Source organism: Mycotypha africana (genome assembly GCF_025528875.1).
Source record: "Mycotypha africana strain NRRL 2978 chromosome Unknown BDF20scaffold_9, whole genome shotgun sequence".
Taxonomy (NCBI): Eukaryota; Fungi; Mucoromycota; class Mucoromycetes; order Mucorales; family Mycotyphaceae; genus Mycotypha; species Mycotypha africana.
In genome coordinates, this window is record NW_026515733.1 from 885,561 (window position 1) to 906,742 (window position 21,182).

General features: G+C 38.1%; 8 protein-coding genes across 8 annotated transcripts; 3 read left to right on the plus strand and 5 right to left on the minus strand.

The window, feature by feature from the left end:
• Positions 1–991: 991 nt before the first annotated feature.
• BDF20DRAFT_824673 (uncharacterized protein) lies at positions 992–2,476 on the minus strand (the record flags this gene model as incomplete). Its single annotated transcript, XM_053077916.1, has 5 exons — positions 992–1,529; positions 1,594–1,863; positions 1,963–2,069; positions 2,175–2,332; positions 2,416–2,476. The coding sequence occupies 5 exons, from the start codon at positions 2,474–2,476 to the stop codon at positions 992–994; spliced, it is 1,134 nt and encodes a 377-aa protein (XP_052933549.1).
• A 1,106-nt stretch (positions 2,477–3,582) lies between these two features.
• On the minus strand, positions 3,583–5,992 carry BDF20DRAFT_838074 (uncharacterized protein; the record flags this gene model as incomplete). The annotated part of the gene is made up of 7 exons (XM_053079116.1): positions 3,583–4,009; positions 4,124–4,207; positions 4,238–4,634; positions 4,895–4,938; positions 5,076–5,198; positions 5,404–5,549; positions 5,642–5,992. 7 exons carry the CDS (start codon positions 5,990–5,992, stop codon positions 3,583–3,585), a joined length of 1,572 nt encoding a protein of 523 aa, XP_052933550.1.
• Positions 5,993–6,962: 970 nt separating this feature from the next.
• BDF20DRAFT_886443 (Mur ligase) lies at positions 6,963–8,600 on the plus strand. Its single transcript, XM_053081982.1, has one exon. The coding sequence runs from the start codon at positions 7,118–7,120 to the stop codon at positions 8,483–8,485; it is 1,368 nt and encodes a 455-aa protein (XP_052933551.1). The 5' UTR covers positions 6,963–7,117; the 3' UTR covers positions 8,486–8,600.
• A 757-nt stretch (positions 8,601–9,357) lies between these two features.
• On the plus strand, positions 9,358–11,275 carry BDF20DRAFT_886448 (phosphatase 2C-like domain-containing protein). Its single transcript, XM_053081983.1, has 4 exons — positions 9,358–10,161; positions 10,233–10,396; positions 10,473–10,910; positions 10,986–11,275. Exons 1-4 carry the CDS (start codon positions 9,534–9,536, stop codon positions 11,073–11,075), a joined length of 1,320 nt encoding a protein of 439 aa, XP_052933552.1. The 5' UTR covers positions 9,358–9,533; the 3' UTR covers positions 11,076–11,275.
• BDF20DRAFT_886450 (linker histone H1 and H5 family-domain-containing protein) lies at positions 11,276–12,519 on the minus strand. The gene is made up of 3 exons (XM_053081984.1): positions 12,178–12,519; positions 12,058–12,076; positions 11,276–11,946 (listed from the first exon to the last, which is right to left on the minus strand). Exons 1-3 carry the CDS (start codon positions 12,289–12,291, stop codon positions 11,774–11,776), a joined length of 306 nt encoding a protein of 101 aa, XP_052933553.1. The 5' UTR covers positions 12,292–12,519; the 3' UTR covers positions 11,276–11,773.
• Positions 12,520–13,706: 1,187 nt separating this feature from the next.
• BDF20DRAFT_698725 (uncharacterized protein) lies at positions 13,707–14,629 on the minus strand. The gene is made up of 3 exons (XM_053076064.1): positions 14,547–14,629; positions 13,812–14,455; positions 13,707–13,726 (listed from the first exon to the last, which is right to left on the minus strand). Exon 2 carries the CDS (start codon positions 14,437–14,439, stop codon positions 13,942–13,944), a length of 498 nt encoding a protein of 165 aa, XP_052933554.1. The 5' UTR covers positions 14,440–14,455; positions 14,547–14,629; the 3' UTR covers positions 13,707–13,726; positions 13,812–13,941.
• Positions 14,614–14,991, minus strand: BDF20DRAFT_804410 (uncharacterized protein; the record flags this gene model as incomplete). Its single annotated transcript, XM_053076467.1, has 1 exon — positions 14,614–14,991. A coding segment is annotated over one exon (378 nt), but the record flags the coding sequence as incomplete, so codon positions are not given.
• Positions 14,992–16,882: 1,891 nt separating this feature from the next.
• On the plus strand, positions 16,883–19,662 carry BDF20DRAFT_948137 (galactose mutarotase-like domain-containing protein). Its single transcript, XM_053084860.1, has 4 exons — positions 16,883–17,311; positions 17,409–17,449; positions 17,536–18,440; positions 18,511–19,662. Exons 1-4 carry the CDS (start codon positions 17,289–17,291, stop codon positions 19,591–19,593), a joined length of 2,052 nt encoding a protein of 683 aa, XP_052933556.1. The 5' UTR covers positions 16,883–17,288; the 3' UTR covers positions 19,594–19,662.
• Positions 19,663–21,182: the final 1,520 nt, after the last annotated feature.

The window sequence follows — 21,182 nt, forward strand, 5'->3', positions numbered from 1 at the left end:
GAGACGATATCGCCGGCGGTCGTAAGCAGTTGTAAATATCAAAAAAAAAGACGAAAAGAGGGGTTGAAAATGAAAGACCCTTGTGGCAAAATGTCAAAAAGACACTTTTTTTTTAATTAAAAAAATGCATCCCCCGCGACGATGTAAAAAAAAAAAAAAAAAAAAAAAAAAAAAAAAAAAAAGATAAAGTAGGACATCTCCGCTAAAATGAGCTGCAATGAAAAATAAGAAAGTCCATCGAATGGAGCATATAAAGACAGACCAAGCAGAGAAATAGCCGTTGATTCTCCTCAGCATATCGAGACTCACTCCTCATCCACGTAATATTATTATGTAACTAATCAAGGGGTTCCCATTTGAACTATAAAAATGGGAACAATAATTGGATTAATAACGTGGATGAGTGTATATAGCTCATAATATAGATGCAAATAAACAGAGATTGCTTTCATATAACTTACAGCAATGTAGGTTATAGCAGCATTCGCTCCTTAAACTAATACCAAACAAAATTAATGTAGAAGTCCAAAAGCTCACCATCCGTAGAAAAAATAGGCATGATTAAAAATAAGAACCAAAATTGCGTGACTCATAACGTAGATATATATCAGATATTGGACTGTAATACCTTTTTGCTGCATGGAATTAACGTTACTTCCGTAGTATAACAAGTATTGATTTCTGCATTAAAATTCGACGCGCTATTGGATGTTTTACGATATACTATCAAATGGAAATGTATTTTGTAAGCGTAGTCAAAATAGCTTAATAACATGTAATAAAATATCGATGAAGAAGCGTATGGACTATTGCAGCCCAAAACGAATTAATATCTATTCGGAATTATCAGACCTTTGTACGCAGTATTCGAAGGAGAAAAGATGCGCTGTATGAACATGAAAACATTTAGTGTTTTGATTATAAGCAAAGAGATACATATTAAATTGCTATTCCTTGTAAAGTTAAATTGAGATATATATGTACACATTCATTAGAACTTTGAGAGAAATTCTTCAAAATAACTGATATAGGGTGCCAAAGATGTGTTGGTATAATTCCCTGGTGATGTTGGGTGCTCCTTGTTATAAGCCATAAGCTCTTTTCTAAGTGTTATCATGTCAGGTGCTGATAATGGATCAAATGTGTGAAACTCGCTTGGTCGAATAGGGACACATACTTTAAGTGTTTTTGGATGAACGCAGAATGGGCTTTTCAGCAAATGTTTGATATCTGTAGATACTTTTGTATCCAGCCTTGGATAGCAATGTTGAAACTTGATCTCCATCGCACAGTCTTCTCGGAATCTTTTTTTTCTTTCCATTTTGCCCACTTCGCTCACTAGATATTCCCATTTCTCTTTAGATGTCCATACTCGATCTTTCTCAATCCATTTGTCCTGGATTTTATCTTTTACATCGGGAAAGCGAACAAGGTCCAATATTGCTTTCGAAGTCGAAGGGTTACTTAAAATTTGCATGTCGTCCAGCAGAACACTTTCAAAATACTTATCCAATATATTAAAAGAGCGTCTACAAAACATATTGTTAGAGTAGCTCAACGCTTTGTAACGTATTTTTTTTAGATCGGACTTACTCAAGTGAAGGCCATATTGGTATTTGTATTCTTACTTTGCGACCTGCATTGACACCGCCTCGAACAACTTCTAAAGCACCAATAATTGCTTTTCTTCCGCTATCATCCAAATTACGTGCACTTTCGTCGCATACCCAACAATGTACACCACGACGACCAGAATATACCCATAAAATATGTTCGAACCCAAACTGCTCTTTTAATTCGGTATGTATGATATCCATGCCTATCGCCGCATACTGCCAACATTTGTTACAAATATCGCCACCACTAATAATGCAAATATAATTGAAGGTTAATTACAAAAGTCCGGAAACGAATCAGCATAGTGTTCTCTTTTTTTTTCAGAAATATCATTGATATCCTTACCTACAGCATGTACGTATTTCATCGTAATCCGTTAAATCAATATCGATCACAAATTCCTTTGCATGTGCTTTAAAGGATAATTCACTAACTGTAGCCTTATCTCTGGGCTGCAACAAAATGTTATATAAATGATAAGTTAATCAATGACGCAAATGATACTTTCTTCTATTCTATTATCTTCTTCATCGCCATGGAAATGCTAGATACTTTACCCGCACTGCATAGATGGCTCCTATATCGATTTTCACAGGTTGAAATCTTTCAATATCCTTTCTCAAGCTTTCTTGATTATCGTATGAGTTAAAACGCAAGTAACGATCATTATTTAATGTAAAGCTAAATTCTCGGTGAGTGAAGTTTTGACTCGGTGCTAAAAAGCAAATTTGTCGAATTGTATAAGAAAAAAATAATGCCGTCTTTGTTTCTCATTCGAGTCATAAGTTGCTTCCTTACTAGTGCCATAATTAAGCCATCTAAAATATGCATCATAAGGAAATAACGAACGATAAAACATTCTATACAAGAAGACAGGGTTATTGAGGTCAAGCCTTATGTTCCCAAATGGTGTTAAAGAAACAAAAATGATTAGCGAGCCATACAACGTTAGATTGTTAAGTGCCACGAATTATTCTTACTCTTCTTCTGCTAATAAAGTTGCTCTATCTGTTAAAGGCGCAGCAAAGTTAACAGTTTGCTTTCTCTCAGACGAAACGTCTTGCATTTCTTGATCAGGTTGAACAACAACGTCCTCCATAACATCGTCTGGAGAGAAGTCCATGTCTAAAACCTCCTCCAAGCCTTGAATCTCCTCGTTGGCTGTTAACAAGAAAATAGTAACTCATGAACTTAGTAAGCGAATAGATACACTTGCTGATAGCTTTTTTTTATGTATATGTTTACTAATCGACCCACCTCTTTGTTTTGAATCTTCTGACATAGTCATTGTTGAAATATTTCGTTTGCAGTTTGAATCAAAAAGGTTATAAATTTTAGGTTTTCCTTTTTTCGCGAATTTTAAACTTGATTCGCGTCGTAGAACTCTCCCCTTTTTCGAAATTCCGCACAAGGTTGATTTTCCTTTGTTCAAACAGACGAGATACGTTTAAACAAAGATTTTATTACATAATATTAATTTTTAAAGCCCAATGGACACGAGATATGAAAGTTATCTAAATTGCCCGGGGCAGCTCCAAAGGCTGAGTAGTACCTAAGAACCCCTTAAGGCTCAAGGGTAAAAAGGATTATGTTCTAAAGGGTTGTGTGGGGTGGGGAGGGTAACCAGTCGAGCAATAGATGCCCTATCCAAGGAGTTGTAGGCGGCTCTTGAGAGTGGTGTAGGTGGTCGAGTTCAAACAAAATGTGACAAAATACTGGCCATAAAAAATGATTTGCATTTGGGATGGGTTTTGAATCAGATGCGTAGGAAGACGGTTGAGAACATGTGATATGGGATCACAAAACAAACGAGATACAGTTTATTAACTTCATATTTGGTCGAAGATGGAATTATGCTTACACGAAAGCCAAATTATAGTAGACGAATGTTGTGTATAGAATAGACCATTGAAGCATACATGTTAGACAGTTCTCACAAAGATATAAAAGACAAGTTTACCATTATTACCTGTAAAAATCAGCTGGTTTGGTTCCAGCGATGTTACGTGTTAGTGTAGAGGAGGTGGTGGCGGTGGCGGTCTTCGTTGAGAGTACTTCGGGTCTACCGTTTCCATTCCAAATGGTGGTGCCTATGGACATCATGTTCTTACAGGCATTGATGTCCCGGTTTCTTAGTATACCGTAGCTTTTACAGGCGAGTATACTATGGTCGGGAACATCATCTAAGCCATGAAATTCCTCGCTGCGGCAGCGGCAGCAAATCTTCGACGTCTTGAATTCGTCAATCATCAGCACTAACAGATTACCGGCTGCTTCCCTTCTTTTCAGCGCACGGAACAAGGCACCAACAACATCACAACGGAGTCCCTTCAACTTCACGCTATCTTTGCCAAACATGCCATCTCCAAAGACAACAAGAGGAACTCTTTTTCTTGTCACCTACTTCGAATGGTTTCTGCTTCCATTTGTCTCTAGACGGACTGTAAGTATAACTTTAGTCTTGTTGGCCTCTGATATGACGGTCATTCACAGTTAATTGACTTACTCCTTTCCCGTGCCTTTAACATTTCTGTCTTGTTCTTTCTGTCCTTCATCTTCATCAGTCTCTGCAATCTTTCTTATGTTCTTTCTTCGTTTTCGAGCAGTCGCTCCCTTTTACTTTTTCTTTTTTGCGACTGCCCTTTTCTTTGCTCGCAAATTCTCATTGTACTTGCTTGTTCCATCAAGAAGCATGTTGACCATGTTATCGGCTGCACGCTTCCGACCTTGATACAGACGGAACCTATCTTCAGCAGGACCAGCAACGTAGAAAGAAAAGAGAATCTTAATATGCTGCAATATGTATTTCACATGGTTTTTATACTGCTGAGGAGAACCTGTCTTGACGGTTGGGATCTCGATTTCAACCTGTTTGATGGAGTCGGTTTTTCTCTTTTCCAAGCGTGCTGAAGATCTGGTGCTTCCAGTCATATGATAGTACTCCTTGTTGGAGCATTTGCGAACCTGGTGCTCTTCAATATCCAACCCACTTGCAGCAGTAAACACGTCTCTTTGTCCTGGATCGATGAAGGACGGTTTGTACGTTGTTTCAACCTCTTCTTAGGTGAAATTTTCGAGTTTCAAATCATGATCATCTATGACTACGTTGGCTTTTCTTCCGACTGAAGATGAAATCAACAGTGAAGCCATCCGACCGAACCAGATTCTTAAAGAGAATCTCTTGGCCTTGTCTTGAGGTCATTTAAACTAGGCAAAATAATATGAGGTGGAAGAATTAAGAATTTGGATTGTTAAAAACTGGAGACGCTTTATTTACCTCTCCAAGCCCAGCTTTTTGAAACTGAAGACACGATAAAACTGCTTTAATTGGTTCAAGTAACCAATTTCAGCACGAAAGGATTCAAGGCGTTTATACTTATGGTTATAAACCGCCATCTGGTTGAAGGAGAAGGGAAAGGGAAGAGCGTTGAGATAAAGGAAGCCTACGAACGTCATACGGTGCATGTTCGGCATGTTCCTGCTCATAGACAGATAGGATATACCACAAGGGCTTGGCGAAGTTCGCAGGAATTGCTGCTAGTGACAGAAGGGTAACTCTCTCTGTCACAAGCTTGTCAAAGCTGTTGCAGAGTGTCTTGATCTTGTTTTTGTCCATAACTCGATTTTTTCAGGCTACTAGGGCTCGCCTTTGCAAATTTTTTTGACAACAGAAAGATTTTGCTACCTCTTCAGCATCAGCTTTCTTCATGTTCTGATAGGTGATAAAGCACAAAAATGTCAGCAAGAGCAGATAGTGTCAATACTAATGACAAAAGTTGGTCTTACAACGAACAAATTTGAACCTTGTAGGTCAAATATTTCAGCATCCGTTCCTCAGAGTACAACAATAGAATTGGTGTATGCAACACTTGTCTCCTTGGCAGCTTCTGTAAGACACTGACTATAGCCTTTGGTGAAGTTATTGCTGATTGCTATTGCCAGATGTTTTTGCTTGAAATCTTCAAAAAAAAAGTCTTGATGCTGTCGTTTACTGCTGTCTTATGAGTGACCTTTTGCCTGTAACCAGTTGTTCAATCGAGTACCAGAATTGCTGTGTAAAGACTCCGGAAGGGAAGTCATTCTTCTTATTATGGGCGAGATAAGTATCGACAAATAGCTGACAACGGAAGATTATAGCCCTAATGCCATTGCAGCACGAAATGACTTTTTTCATAAACTTTTCACGATATTCGGGTAATACGGCACGGCTAACAGGAAGTTTCCTAGTAAATGTGGTCGAGTCACTGCCAATGACAGAGGAGATGAATTCCTGCTTCGATTGAGTGTGGTTGGGACAAACTGGTGAACGGGAACTGGTATGGCTTTCTTCTCCACAGCTGAAGCACTTTACAGCTTGTGACGCCGCTCTCTTCATTTTGGCAGCTTTTTGTCAGCCTTGACCTTGGTGCTCTGTTTTCTCTTTTTGCTAGCGCTACCAACTATGTGTAAGAATGAGTTGTTGGTGTACTGGCTTGTGCGTGAATAGAAAATTTCAGGTTACCATCATCAGCGGTTACGGCTTTGTAAAACTTGCATTTGTAGTAGTCCTTATTATAATGCCCGGATGCATTACAGTCTTTGCACTTGACATGTTCTGATTGTGTAATAATGTTGCTAGTACAATTGTGCGCCGAAAACGCATTCCTTAATACATGCTTACCAAATAAGTTCTCTTTCCCTGTGCGCTTTGCTTTCACTAATTCGATTTTATCTATGATAATACTCTTGTAAATGCAAGTAAAGGATAGCAGTGTTTACGAGGTCAAGAAATGAAAAAAAAAGAGAAAGAGAGATGTGGAAGAATTCAAACACGAAAACGATCTTCACTTTTGACAACAAAAAGCTTTCCTTTGACAACACCTTATGAAGCATTATCTCATTTACGCGTTCAACATCGCAAGTGAATAAGCAGTCAGTCTCTTTATATAAAACTTAAGGTTGATCCTTACGCTGCCAGCTTGCTGTGTAGAAGCTCATTATCATACTGCCCTCATCATCCAACTTTCCATGACACTGCTTAGCACGTATGCCTACTTTGTCCCAGTCTTGGTCGAGGCCCGCTCCGACTCACTACACATTATGGCATAATCCATCGTATGTCATAATCAAACTTTTATTATTGTGCTTTTGTGACTACTCAATCTGGCTGAAGTGCGTCAGTAGAGCCGATGTTTGAGAGAGAACTTATTTGAGCTAGACAGAGCATTATTCCAATTTTGGAAAGAGAACGTCCAAAATTCTTTTTGTAAAGGTCTGAAAATCAAGTAAAAAAAAAATGTATTTTAAGGTTTGAACGAATTGTTAAAGACGATGCTTCCTTTCTTCTTTCTTTTTGTTCCTTACATCAGCAACCTATTTATTTCGTTTATTCTAAATTTCCTTTTCTCTATCAGATAGCTATTGATTACTGAGTTTTGCTTCGTTTCTTTGTTTTTTGCCTTTGTCAGCTGCCTTTTCATCCGCCTTTACAACCGCACTGATACCAAAAGAATCAACATTTATGAATTTTGGACTCGAGAGAATACACAGTTTATTGGAAGCCCTTGATCGACCAGACGAGCGTACACAAATTATTCATGTGGCCGGAACCAATGGCAAGGGATCTGTTTGTGCCTACATCTCTACTGTTTTGCGTACGTGTGGCTATTCCGTTGGACGCTTCAACTCACCTCACCTTATTGAACCTCGCGACAGTATTAATGTGAACGGGGAACCAATTAGTCAAACACTGTACGACAAAGCTTTTGCACATGTTCACGAACTTAATACGTCCCATGCTATCGGTGCTTCTTCCTTTGAATGTCTGGTAGGAGCGGCCTTTTACGTTTTCGATCAAGCCCATTTAGACTTTGTGGTACTCGAAGTGGGCCTCGGCGGTTTGTTGGATGCCACTAATGCAGTGCGACATCCTGTTATGACAATTATCACTGCGATAGGAATGGATCATGCTCATATATTAGGCCATACATTAAAGGAAATTGCAATGGCAAAGGCAGGTATCATGAAACCAGGATGTCCTGTTGTTATAGCACCTCAACCACCGCAAGAACCAACGACAAATGACCTTCATTATCGCAATAGTGATGTACTATCGACACTGATACAGCATGCAAAAGTGACAGGATCTCCTTGTAAAGTAGTTGAGCCAGCTACATTTGTTACAAACGATCCACATCAAACCAGAGAGAAGCAGGGGGAAAAAATTGATATTCAACATCAATCTCTTTGCGAATTAGAAATTCATGAAGACGATATACATTATACATATCCCATTCGGCTGATAGGTGACTATCAACGCATGAACTCTGCTACAGCTGTCGTGGCTTTAGATTGGCTCAAAAGGCTCAATAAAATCAGTATGAGTACAGAACAACTAACGACGGGCATGAAAGAAACGCGATGGCCTGGTCGGTTGGAATGGCTCACCGAAGACGATTATCCAACAATATTTTCCCGGCACCGAATCAGGCGCATATTGGTGGACGGTGCACATAACCCACCCGCCACTTTTGAATTACGTAAATACATAAATAGTCTAAAACCACAGCTTAAACGCGTCATTTGGATTTTGGGATGTACTCAAGGCAAAGATGTCGCGAGGATGTGCCAAGTATTATTGGCTAATGAAGATATAGTATACACATGTTCATTTACTCAGCCAGATGGTATGCCCTGGATTCAGTGCATTCCACCTGCGGATATGATTCAACAAATCAAAGCACAGCAACAGCAGGTGAGTCATATAGAAGGCTTTGCAAATTTAGAAGATGCATTGAAAAAAGCTGGCTTGAATTGCGGTGAGAATGATTTGATCGTTCTTTGTGGGTCACTTTATTTGGTAGCTGATCTGTATCGAATTTTGTTATAAATAATTCCGCTTGATATTTGTATTTATGCTTATTTAAGAGTATCATAATTAAATGCAATGGCCCCGAATAGTAGGTTGAACAGAAACCGATGACGACGATTTTCGGTTGTATGCGTAAATTTATAAACGCACACGTACAAATCTTACAAAACTTTATGGCAAAGTGTACAAGCAAACGTAAATTGCACTCATTCGGCTTGTTGGCCAACCATAGTGCTGTTCAACATTCACATGATTGTTTGTCGTTTCATTCTACATAACAGTGTAGAGTATAAGGGAACATTGATTTATGCGCGATTTTCAAACATTATTTCGAGCGCTTCCACTATGATTTAAGAGAATGATCGAGCGTCAGCAGTTCGCCGTTTCCTTTTCTCTTTTTTCTTTTTTCTCACTCTTTATTGCTGTGGGCTGGCGTATAACTTTTGCCTGATTGAACCTGTATTGATCTATCAAAATCATGTTTCATCCCCCAATGTAGCGTTTTAGCTGTAAACTGGAACAGCAAGCTCTTCATATCACTCGACGAGCTTTCCCTGATCTCACCTTTACTTCGAAATGAAAAATGGTCGAGCAGTCATAGCAGTAAAAGCTATTTACGTCCGAATGGTTGCTTTTGTCCAGCAAAACGATAGGATGCCCTCAAAAGTGCCTGTACCTGCCTCTACAGAAGAAATGGAGGCAACTTGTTTCAATCATTGCCGATCATTTCATATACGAGACCAATATTTTTTTACCATAAATGGACTTCTTTATATGTAAGGGGCTCGGTTTGCACAAAAAGAGCGAGGAGATAAGGTATATTTCTCGAGACTATATTTTTAGCCCTTTTTAAGATGTGTACTGACCGTATGGTAACCTTAGAGGCCTAAACTTTTTTTCAATTCTTTTTTTTTTTTATTTTTATTTGCTTGTTTGTTTTTCTATTTTATTTGTGTGCGTTTTGTGTGTACCTGCCCTACTTTATACAAATCAAACCCAAATCTTTTACCCTCTTTGTTACTTTTCTTCTTTTACAAATTACTCAAGCCATAATTTAGAGTAATCAATGTTTGTATATAAACATGCCTTCAATATCATTAAAAAACCTTTTTCAACACCTAAAGCGGTTACAACAACTCAAAGACTTTTTGATATCAACAACATTTACAGCAGAGGAAGCCGCATTCATTCACAGTATTGCTTATTTTTACACACATATTCCCCCGAAAGGTCTATAGCAGCCACTTCTCGTGCACATAGTCAGCATCATCTACATATCGCATCCTTACCACAACAGCAGCAACAGCAACAGCAATTAGAAGGCTGCTCAAAGCCAACAAGCAACAACCTGAATGTGATTGATTTTTTCCATCCATCCTTAGCTTCAGAGACACTGTTTCACTACACCTTTAATTTTGGTTGTTCCGGATTTCCAAAACGTTGCAAAATAAAACCAGAAAAGACAGAAAAGTCTGGTACATCAATAACAACACCAACAACTTCATCATCCATAACAACAACAACAACAACACCAGCAGCAGCAGCAACAACAGGAACTAGTGTTGACTCAGCTGAAGATGTCACTGACGATCACAGAATATATTCTAGTTTTCAAATCGGAGACGATGCATACTTTAAACGGAATGACGCTCTAGGAGTTGCAGATGGGGTTGGTGGATGGCGAACGCATAAAGGTAAATAGTAAAACTCCCAACAGTAAATAAGAAAATAATTGAAACTACATACTAACAATAAACATTCAAAGGTGCAAACCCTGCTTTGTATTCTCGCAAACTAATGCATTATGCTCAAATAGAATTGGACCGTATTAAAACGAATGTTCGACCACAACAATTACAAGTTAAACCGGATCCAGTCCAAGTATTGGAAAGTGCTTATCATATGACAACTTTGGATGCACAAAATGAGGTATACAAAGCGAGATCAAGCATGAAATTCTGTACTACTTCTAACACACGATGAACCTACTATTTTGGTCAAATAGGGAATCGTAGGCTCTACTACGGCTTGTATTGTAATATTATGTCAAGATGAGCTTCGAATAGCTAACTTGGGCGATTGCGGTGTGTCAGTGATTCGACAAAATGATTACATATTTCGATCGGAAGAACAACAGCATTCATTCAATTTTCCATATCAATTAGGAACGGCTTCCTTCGATTCGCCTTCGGATGCCCAGCAGTTTACCGTGAAGATAGAAGAAGGAGATATCATCATTGTGGGATCAGATGGTTTATTCGATAATCTATATGATGAAGAGATATTAGAAGAAGTGACAAGTTGTATAGAGAAATCAATGATGGTTGAACCACAACACATATCAGATGCCCTCGCTCACAGAGCCAGAGTGGTTAGTGAAGACCCCGAAAATCCGAGCTCGCCCTTTCAATTAAGGGCGATGCATGAAGGTCTATATTATCAGGTGAGTTGTACAATTCAATGTTTATTTGGAGTTTAACATCTTTCATTTATACAGATTTATTTGAATCACAAATAGGGTGGCAAAGCAGATGATATAAGCGTATTAGTAGCTGTTGTGAAAAAAGACGAAAAACCTCCAGAAAGGTCCCCTCCGCCATTGCCTTAAATTGACCAACATTCCTTATTTTATATACCGCATATATACACATGTATATCCATTAGATGCATTAATCTATATAACTCATTCTCACCCCATGCTTATACATGCATGCATACATACATATATCTCATCATTTTTTTCAATTGTACAATTCAGCAACATCTTTGACATCATAAAAAGTAGTAGTGATTATGGAAAGCTTTCAACATTATTTCATTATGTCCGTGTTTATTAACTATATCTTCATTAAGCCGTGGCAGTACTGGAAGCCTTTTTTGAAGGAGCCTTGGGTGTTGCTGCTACTTTCTTCTTTAAGGCCTTCTTAGCAGGTGAAACGGCCACTTTCTTTTTCATCTTTGTTTCAGTTGTTCTTAGCTTCTTGTTGATAGGCTTCGTCGTCGATTTACCTTCAGCAGACATCTTCTTGACGATCTTCTTCTTGAGGGCTTCTTTTTTCTTACTGGATCCTGATGCTGCTTTCTTCTTTGCTTCTTTCTTTTCAGGTTTGACTAACTTAATAGCACCGGAGCTGCCTATTGTACATGGGTGAATAAAATACAGTAAGAAGCTGTACATACCACTCCCTGTATTTCGATACGAATCTTGATATTCTCCTTACGCCGCCTTTCCGCTCACGCCTATTTTTCATTTCCTCCCACATCCCAGCAGCAGATAGCTACATCATTAGCTTCCCAAAATCATAGTCATCTTTTACCCTTTGGAAGTGAAAAAACATTTTTCGCAACACCACGACGAATTGCGTTGGATATTTGATAGTCAAATTGGTTTCCAGGATTCATTTTGTAGTTGGCAAGGATATATTTTTTGATGGCTGGGCGTGAGCTACCCTTACGTTCCTTTAAATTAAGAATAGCAGCTGCATTCAAGGTAGAAAAAAGAAAAATAGGCATTATTTGGTTGGAAGTTAGACTATCATTGTTTCCGAGCTAAGCTTGTGTGTGAGATTATAAGAGTGTGCTAAGCTTACCAGTAATCATATTTTCATACTAAGATAAGTGAAAGAATAATTACCCGTCAAAAGACCGATCATGTATTGGTTATTCAATATGAACAAGATAATCTTAAAGAAATGATATATCAGTCTTACCGAAGGATGATCAGCGCCCTTTTTGAAAGATGCTACAAGAGTAGTAGCGACAATACTAGTGGCAGCGTCTTTCCTACTATCTTCAACTGGCTGTATAACGGATTCAGTCGTCATAAGAAGAAAAGAAAGAAGGATAAACAGTAAAAGAGAGAGAAATAAAGGGGGAAAAAGAATAAAGAATTGAAAAATTTACGACGCAAAAGGAAAAAGGGAAGAAGCAAGCTTCACGCGAGATAAGGAAAATATGAGAATTTCAAGCCAGAGACAGAGTAAAAACTTTACAAGAGCATCTCGGTTGCATTATCTCATTTATTCACTGTGAAATAAAATTGCTCTGGTAATAATAAATAGAACTGGTTCAATTTTCGACCGAATTTTGATCATGAGAATGAAAGCAGTAATTGCTTTGTCTATTCATATAGAAAAAGAAAGCTTGCTATGCTTATCATATCCAGGCTTCTCTGTAACTGCGTGATGCTATAATCATTAAAGACAACACCAACTCTCGATTGATCTTGTTTCCTTCAACTAATGTTGAAGGAACTGATGGCTTATCGTTCTCTCATTCGTATCTTTCGCGAACCACGGACATCCACATTTTAGAATAGCTTGAAATTCCGTTCAATTAAATAAGAAAATCTCAGTTCATTGGCACAGAAGGAATGATCATCCAGTCTAGAAACCCACTTTTTTCTTGTTCTTTGCCAGTTGACTTGTCGCAGCTGTGCAATCCATTATTCCTGTCAATATACAAGGCCAATGGAAAAGACAAAGTTTCCATTTTTTATGAAAGGAAGAAAGAGAAAAAGAAAAAAAAAAAAAAAGGAAAAAAAAAACTCATCAGAAAGAGTGGCCTACATTACTTAAGAATAAGATATTTCTACATGTACAGTAATGGCTCAAATCACCTTCCTTTATTTTGATGTATCTGGTTCCATACATGGATTCTTCGTAAAACTGTAAAAGTCCTTCAATCCATTTGAAAATGGTCTCAAAGTCACTCTCATCAGACAAAGAATAAGTTTAATCATTTGTACATTGCCTGATTAGTAGCATAGAAAATTCACTCGTCATTTTCTCAGCTTTTTGAGGACGTTTGAAGAAAGCCGACAACGATAGCCTATTAATGTTGTGATACTCCTCAAATACCATGACAAAAGGCTTGACCACTTCGACGTACATGGACAATAAAGTGGTTGATGTCCCATTATACTCAGCCGAGTTATCATTGATAGTTATCAAATGCTGTGAGTTTGAAAGGGAATACAACAACCATTTTAATTCAGGAAGGAAAGAGAAAAGCCAGGCATAATTGAATGTATTCAAGTAAAGAGATAAGATTATGGATTTTGAATCTGTTTCTTCTTTGCATGCTTCGACTCTACTTTGTTTCCTCTAGTAAAAAACACTATATATAGGAAAGATGTATAGTACTTAAAAAATGGTAGACTTTTATTGTCATTCAATATATCATACCGTAGCAAGAAGTCGGCTTTCCCGGTGGATTTCGAATTTGTGAAATTGCAGTTCGCATTTATAGCTTTTCTATCTATCACAGTACGAGTTTATCCTTAGGTAAGAGCAAGGCGGATAATATAAGATGTTTAGAATGATGACAGTCCTCACTTACTAACCTTAAGAAGAGTATACATACTGAGATATAAAAACGCAAGGTTCATTGAAAGATTGTGGTCCCGTTCATTCTCTTCCTTCGTCTTGGAAATCATATACTGCTGATCCTATACAGCGGATTGTAAGGCACTTCTAGAAACGTTTCCGCCTCTTTGGTACATGAACTCTTAATGCCCAATAAGCCCTTGACACGTCCATTGCTGATCTACAATGTCTGAAAAAGCCTCTTTTCTGTCCCTCAGGGAATATGACACGACTCCAAGGCATGCTAACTTTTGCTCCCTCTTCTGCTTCTTCTCTTCCTCCTGTATAGTGACTTTCGATAAAAGTCAATTCTTCTTCTGTAAGGTGCCATTCACGTCTTTTGCCTTGCGATTTACTATTGATGATACTATTATTATAGTCAATGATGCGCTGTAAAAATGGTATTCTTTCCTGAGGAAAATTGGGTGGCACAGCAGCGGATATAGCGAGAAAATCATTTGTTGGGGAATTGGGTGCAATATCAACTTCATTCGAACTTGACAGATCCGGTGGTTGTAGTTGTATTCTATTTAGACAACGTAATCCTTCGTTCGCAAAGTGTTTGGTCATATTAAAGAGATCCACTGGGGTTGTCGCTTGTGCCATATTTTGAAAGAATTTTCTAGTTTCAAAAAGAAATTGATCCACTGCTTTTCCCTTGGTTTTTCTTATTTGTCTGTTATGAATAATATTCAAGATGTTCTTGTTCCTACTGTTAACATTATCATTGGTGTCAGCATTGTTATTATTGAACATATGCTGTTGCTGTTGCTCTAAAGTTACTGCTATCTCTTCATCCCGGTTAACAGTTAGCAGATCACTTTGCTGTTGGATCATATGTTTACTTAATAACAGCAATGGACTCATTGGTTTGCCGTTATTGACATGTTGAGTGATGGAATTTTTTGTTATAGAAAAGCATTCTTTAGCCCAACAAGTGGATTGTATCTTGACCAAAAATTCGTTGTCATTGTTGAATCCGAAGCTATCACTGTCTAACAATCCTTCCTTTAATAAATCGTCAGTGAAATCGTCCAGTACAATAATAAGTACAACAGGTAGAATCCTATATCTTTTATATACACAAGTACAGAAATGTACGAGCCTAATCATGAAATCTTGGTCAATTTGCCTTTGTATTTCTATTAAAATAGGTGGCCTCTCTTCAGTTATGTTGTCATTATGGGGTATCAAAAGAGCATCAGATTTGCTGTCTTCTATACAGTTAATTTGACCTGCGTAATAATCGACGTTTTCTTCGGCAACGTCACTGTCTAAAGAGGATACAAACCGTAAATTCTACTTTTAGACAATTTTTCACTGATATATGTCCCTTCTGTTATCTTACTCAGTAATGATTCAGCAACTAAATTCATCACAGTTCGATCTTGCAATATAAAGCGTGTCAACATGCTCGTTTCAGATTCGTGATCGAAGGATGAAGATCGAATATCCTCAAGCTCCTCATTGACGACCAAAGGAACGGCCGTGTTTAATTGTCTACCATCAGCTTCACCATTGACAACTGAAGAATTGAGCATACCCTCCAGTTGTTGCTTAGTAACTCGGGCTAACGATCGGTTCCATTAGTTTAGACTATCTCACCAACTTATCAAACCCTACTTAATATCATACCTTCGTTCTCAATAGGGCCCATCATTGAAGGATTTAAGAAGGGTATATTATTTTTAAAGGGGTAAAAAAAAGTACAAAAGATAAAAAATGCGGAATCAATAAGAAAGTTTCACAATTGAAGTTGAAAGGTACATATCCTTATTGTGTACACGTACAGTACACTTGATGGCATCAAATGGGATCAAATCTCAATTAAGGGTGCTTTTTTTCTTTTCGTATTATGATTTCTCAATTAATTATAACAGTTTTTTAGACATATGCGAACACATAATATGGCAAAGGAAACAGTTATTCATACTTTTGCCATTAGAACTATTTGTTCTAGAATTCATTTTTCTTTCTGCCGTACAATCCCTTTCAATTGTTAAAGCATTAAGATAAATGGATGAATCAAAAAGGAAATAAAAGAACAGATTTTTCAGTTCTTCCTTCCTTTGCTCAAGTAACTTGCGGAATTCGATCTTTTGCAATTTTAACGTAAATTGTGGTCTGTTGATATTTGCTGTTTCAGATCCATTGCAATTGATTCTTTTATTTAGGGAGGAAAAAAAAAAAAAAAAGTATTATATGAGGACGAAAGGCATATTTTGCAAGTTAGAAAACGCGATTTGAGAGCATGCTTAATGTAAGGTAGTCAGTCGGATCGATACAGGATAATAGTGGTTCATCCTCCTTAATGATATTGATATCTTGTTTGCATCCATCACTCCTGTCTTCATCTGCTGGATCGTAAGTATTTAATTGTGAAAATGTTTTTTTGCAAGTCGCACCAAAGTGGCAGATCAGTAAATTTGCACTTGTTGTGTAATGCATAAATATTCAGTAATAGACAGATGGAGAATTGCCATCCTTCACTGGGCGATGGCAGGTTTGCTCAAATACGGTAGTTCTTCATTTCCTTCGCATGAAGTTATCCGACTCTCTCTCTACTCTTCAGAGTAGTCTATTAAATCAGTACTTGCGTTGCATCTTGAGCCATCTCAATCTCCGTTTCACTACACTCCACAAAACTGCCCCTACAAGTAGCATACAGTAAATCATACTCTTGTACCTTTTTCATAAAGCATCTTCAAATGGCAATATAGAAAGAGCTCTTCTGATGATATTGTACAGATTGATTTGTTAAAAATATTCACATACATGTAACGTCAAGTTCATCATTAAAGTGAATAAGCACGTTGCAATTTTTAAAGTTCTTTGTGTATCCGCTTATCATCTATATACATGGGGTTTTAGCGCGGCAAATTTCCTGCTTGAACTATCTTATGATGAGGACGAATCTTTTGATTTATTGCTAGTGTACAAACCTACAAATTCAGGAAATACTATCGCACTCAAAGAAAATGAAGGAAAGCAAAAAGTATATAAGCAGATTGCGTAGCAACGAGGCTGTTTTGGCCACACATCAGCGATACCTTGATCAAATCCCTTACTCGCGCATAGGCAGTTTTATTCTACATTATACTTTTCAACCAGTCATAAATAGCAAAGCTTCTGTCTTTTTCATTCAGTATTATTTTTATGAAGCACACATCCATCCTAGTAGCTTGCTCATTACTATTACAGTGCCATTACACCGTCAATGCGGCCGTTCCTTTTCCAACTGACTCTGATCTGACTACACTAAAACAACGCCGTGTATCAGCCATCGTTGCAGCTAATAGTGTATCAACAACACTAAGCAATACTTGGTAAAACAAATAAATCAAAAAATCAACCTGTACAAAAAATTCAGTGAGCTTATCCACTCTTGTTTTGTGTTGTTTTTTACATATAGGGCCTCCTCATTATCGTCCTCTGGTACCTGGTCCGATATAGATATGACAAGTGGTTGCAATGCCAGGTATGCATGAACTGCAAAAGCCGGAGAGGAACTAGATTCCGCCGCACAAAATTCATCAATCAGTTTCTAGACAGACCATCTTTATTGCTTTTAATAGAAATGCAAATTGGCCAGCAACAAGCCATTTAATACGCACACGTAAGAATGAAGAATAATGTAATACATACCAACGGATGATAAACATTAATCCTGTCTTACGGTTTGTCTTATCTCGGACCACTTAGGAGCCATAGCTGCTGCTTATGTCAAAGACCCTTCCAACACATACTTATTGAATCAAGCGGTAGTGGCTCTCAATTACTGGCTTGACAATGACTTTACAGAAAGCGACTGCATAGACAGTGGAGGCGTGGCAGGTTATCATTGTCCTTGCGGAACCCCTGGTTTATGGAACAAAAATTGGTTTGCTCAAGCTATTGCTGTACCCACTTACGCAGGAGATACTTGCTTGTTACTCAAAGATAAATTGACGAGTGAGCAAAAAGCAATATGTGCAACAATGCAATCGAGAGCATTCCAAGCGATACCTACAGGACTTCGACCCGTTAAAGTCATTACGGGTGCTAATTTACTTGATATGGCATCTGTCGGTATTACACTCGGACTCTTTGAGAGTAATAAGACAACTGTGCAGAGAGCACTTGAGTTCTTTTATGGCGGTGTTAAGGTCAACTCCGTAGTCGCAGCTGATGGTATACAAGCGGATGGATCCTTCATGCAGCACGCAGGACTGTTGTATAATGGCAATTATGGCAAGGACTACATCTCTGACTTACTTGCAGTTTTTCTCATCACCAAGGGCACACCATTGGAACCGGATACAGTGGCTCAAGAAGCATTTGAAACATTGATTGACGGGACGGAATGGATGATTGTTGCTGATACCCGACTAAAGACACTGCTTTGGCAGTACAGTACTATTGGAAGGATGATATCATTCAAATATTCAGATGGTCAAGCAAGTGGGGGTGTGGATATCGACGTGGACGCTATTGCCAAAAGCACGGAAGATTGGGACTCGGAACTTAATTTTGAGGCAATCGTGGATCGGTTGGATGCCCTCCCTACAGAAGACGCTAACCAAGGTAACCTCATCGGTACGCGTTACTTTTACAATGCAGACTATATGGTGAGTACGCATACAAAGCATTCTAACCTTGAGTATTTCGTATGAATAATCCCATTTTCTGTTGTATTAGATTCACCGTGCACCTAACTATGTTACCACCTTGAAAATGTATTCCAGTCGAACAATCAATTCTGAATGTCTTAATGCCCAAAATCCGTTTGGCTTTCATTTAAGTGATGGTGCTATTTTCAATTACTTGACTGGCGATGAGTACGTTGATACTTTTGCTGCTTGGAACTGGGATTTGGTACCAGGTATAACCGTTGATTATGGAGGAACAGCTTTAACTTGCAGTTCAGTGAAAAAGAAAGGTCGAAAGGCTTTTGTAGGTGGAGCTACAGATGGAAACACGGGTATTGCTGTCATGGATTACCTCAACCCAACCAACAGCAATTTGGCTTTTAAAAAGACATTCTTCTTCTTTCCCAGTGGATACGCAGTTCAATTGGGTCCTATCACATCGAAAAATACAAGTGCACCGTTGATTACTGTGCTTGATCAAAAGCGACGTAATGGAGATATTTATGTTTCAGGAAAGTTGAGAAATACAGACACAACTTATACTGTTACGGGCGGTACGAACAGTATTTGGCATGATAATATTGGCTATTACTTCCCAACCTCTGAAGTTCTTTACGTTGATTCCAAACCAAGAAAGTTTGATTGGTCTTCGATTGGTATCTCGACAGGAACAAGCGATGCCCAGTTGTTTACATCTTACATTAAGCATTCTAAAACAAGCTCAACAGGTTTACTGACACAGTATATCGTACAGCCGAACATTACAGCGAACAAATTCAACGATTTTGTCGGTTCGGGTACAATCCCCATTGCGCTGGATTTTAAAGCGAGCTCTCCTCAAGTGAATGCTGCCTATAGCGCTGCTGATAAATCCATAGCAGTTGCCTTTTGGACAGCAGGCACCTATGTTGCACCCTGGAATTCGGTTTCATTCACCACAGATAATCCTTGCATCTTGTTATTCCGTGAAACGAGCACGAACACTTATCGCCTGACGATTGCTGACCCTTCGCAATCACTCAGCAGCATTAAATTAAGTATAACTATTGCAGGTGCAACTAGGACAACTACTGCCACGCTACCCACAGGCAACAAAGCAGGACGCTACACCGTCAAATCCATGTCATTTTAAACGATGCGCATAATCTTACACAAAATAAAAATAGAATTCTTTATCAGTCAGTGATTTTTAATCGAGTAGAATTCTTAGGAAAGACTTATATAGTCGAAAGGCATATGAGCAAAAAGGCATAAACAGAAGGCATGTGATTACTCCAAAAAGAATTTTATTAAGAAAGTAACACTACAATCGAGCTAATACAGACAATGATGAAAGCTCTTGTCTCTATAATCTTCTAAATTTCGCTTTTCTAACATTCTTTCATCCCAAAGTTAGTAACGTCAAATAAGAAACAAAAGTTGAGGGTGTGAATCAAGATAAGAGAATTGTAAAATGGGCGAAAACTGCAACTGCAGATAAAAGTAGTAACGATTTATACAAAAGATATGTTTCAAATGGAATAAATTGGTAAGATAAGCCAGCTTGCACACGCACGCGAAGTATTTGAACCCGAGCATGAACGTACCAACAGAAGCAGGATAAAGATGGCAATCATCTATATGAATACAAATGACAAAAAGAATTTTTTTCGAAGTTGTTCTTTCAAGATGTATAGTAGTTCAATTTAAATATGGAGAGGGGCTAGAAAGCAAAATGAATTGCCTAGCGAAGATAGAGTTGTCCATGAACTAGAGGCACAGTTGAATCAGGTGTACACCTCAAAAAATCAACCACTGAAATGTGCCAAACCCTCTTTGTGTATATTACTTCCAAAAGTTTTTTCTTTCCTGACAGCGTCCACTATAAAGTCAGTCCGCCAAATGCTAACGACTCATAGAGAGATTCTTTTATCTGCATCAATGCTCAAAATGTTTTTGTCAGATCCATAGTAGTAGTACATAGTAAAGACACAGTTAGTGTGACTGTAATTAGATGTTTCAAGTCTGACCACACTTAGCTCGAGGATAGCTTGCCGTTCATTCGATCTTCAACCGACATAGCTCTAGAGGGATTAATTGATAATGGCTGTTAGAACTCTTTCTTCAATAAAGTTGATTGGTAGAAGTTCAGATGACACCAGGTGGCAACTACGGATGAACAATTGAAAAGAGCACCGCTCTCTTGATAAAGAGGAAACCAGGTTATGAATTTATTATTTATTGTGTTGTCCTTTTAACGTAAAGCTTTGACCGCTATATTATTCCTTACATGGTTTCATTTGTATGATTTTACATGCAGCTACACATTTCAATAATTGTATTATGCCTGAAAGACTGCTGTTCTTGGAAATATCCGTTGACAACGACTACTCTTAGTAAGTTTGCATTTGAAGCAGCGCACCTGTAAAGCCCTTGATATGATGGCATTGAAATCAACCGTTTTGAGTCTTGTCTCTTTTTTGATGGAATATATCCCATTGAATTCAGAAGGTGGATAGTATTGTAACGCTGAATCTCTGTGATAAATGATGTGATCAGCTACTGGAAGGTATTGTATTAACATTCCATTTAGCATTAAAAGTACAGCCTCACTCCTACTAGTAGACTTTAAATTTGAATCTTCGGAACTTGATAATGAAACACCAGAAATTGACCAGCAAGTAAAGCGTTATCATAGGGCTCACACTTTAGTCATTGTATATTGTCCTTTTTATTCGATTC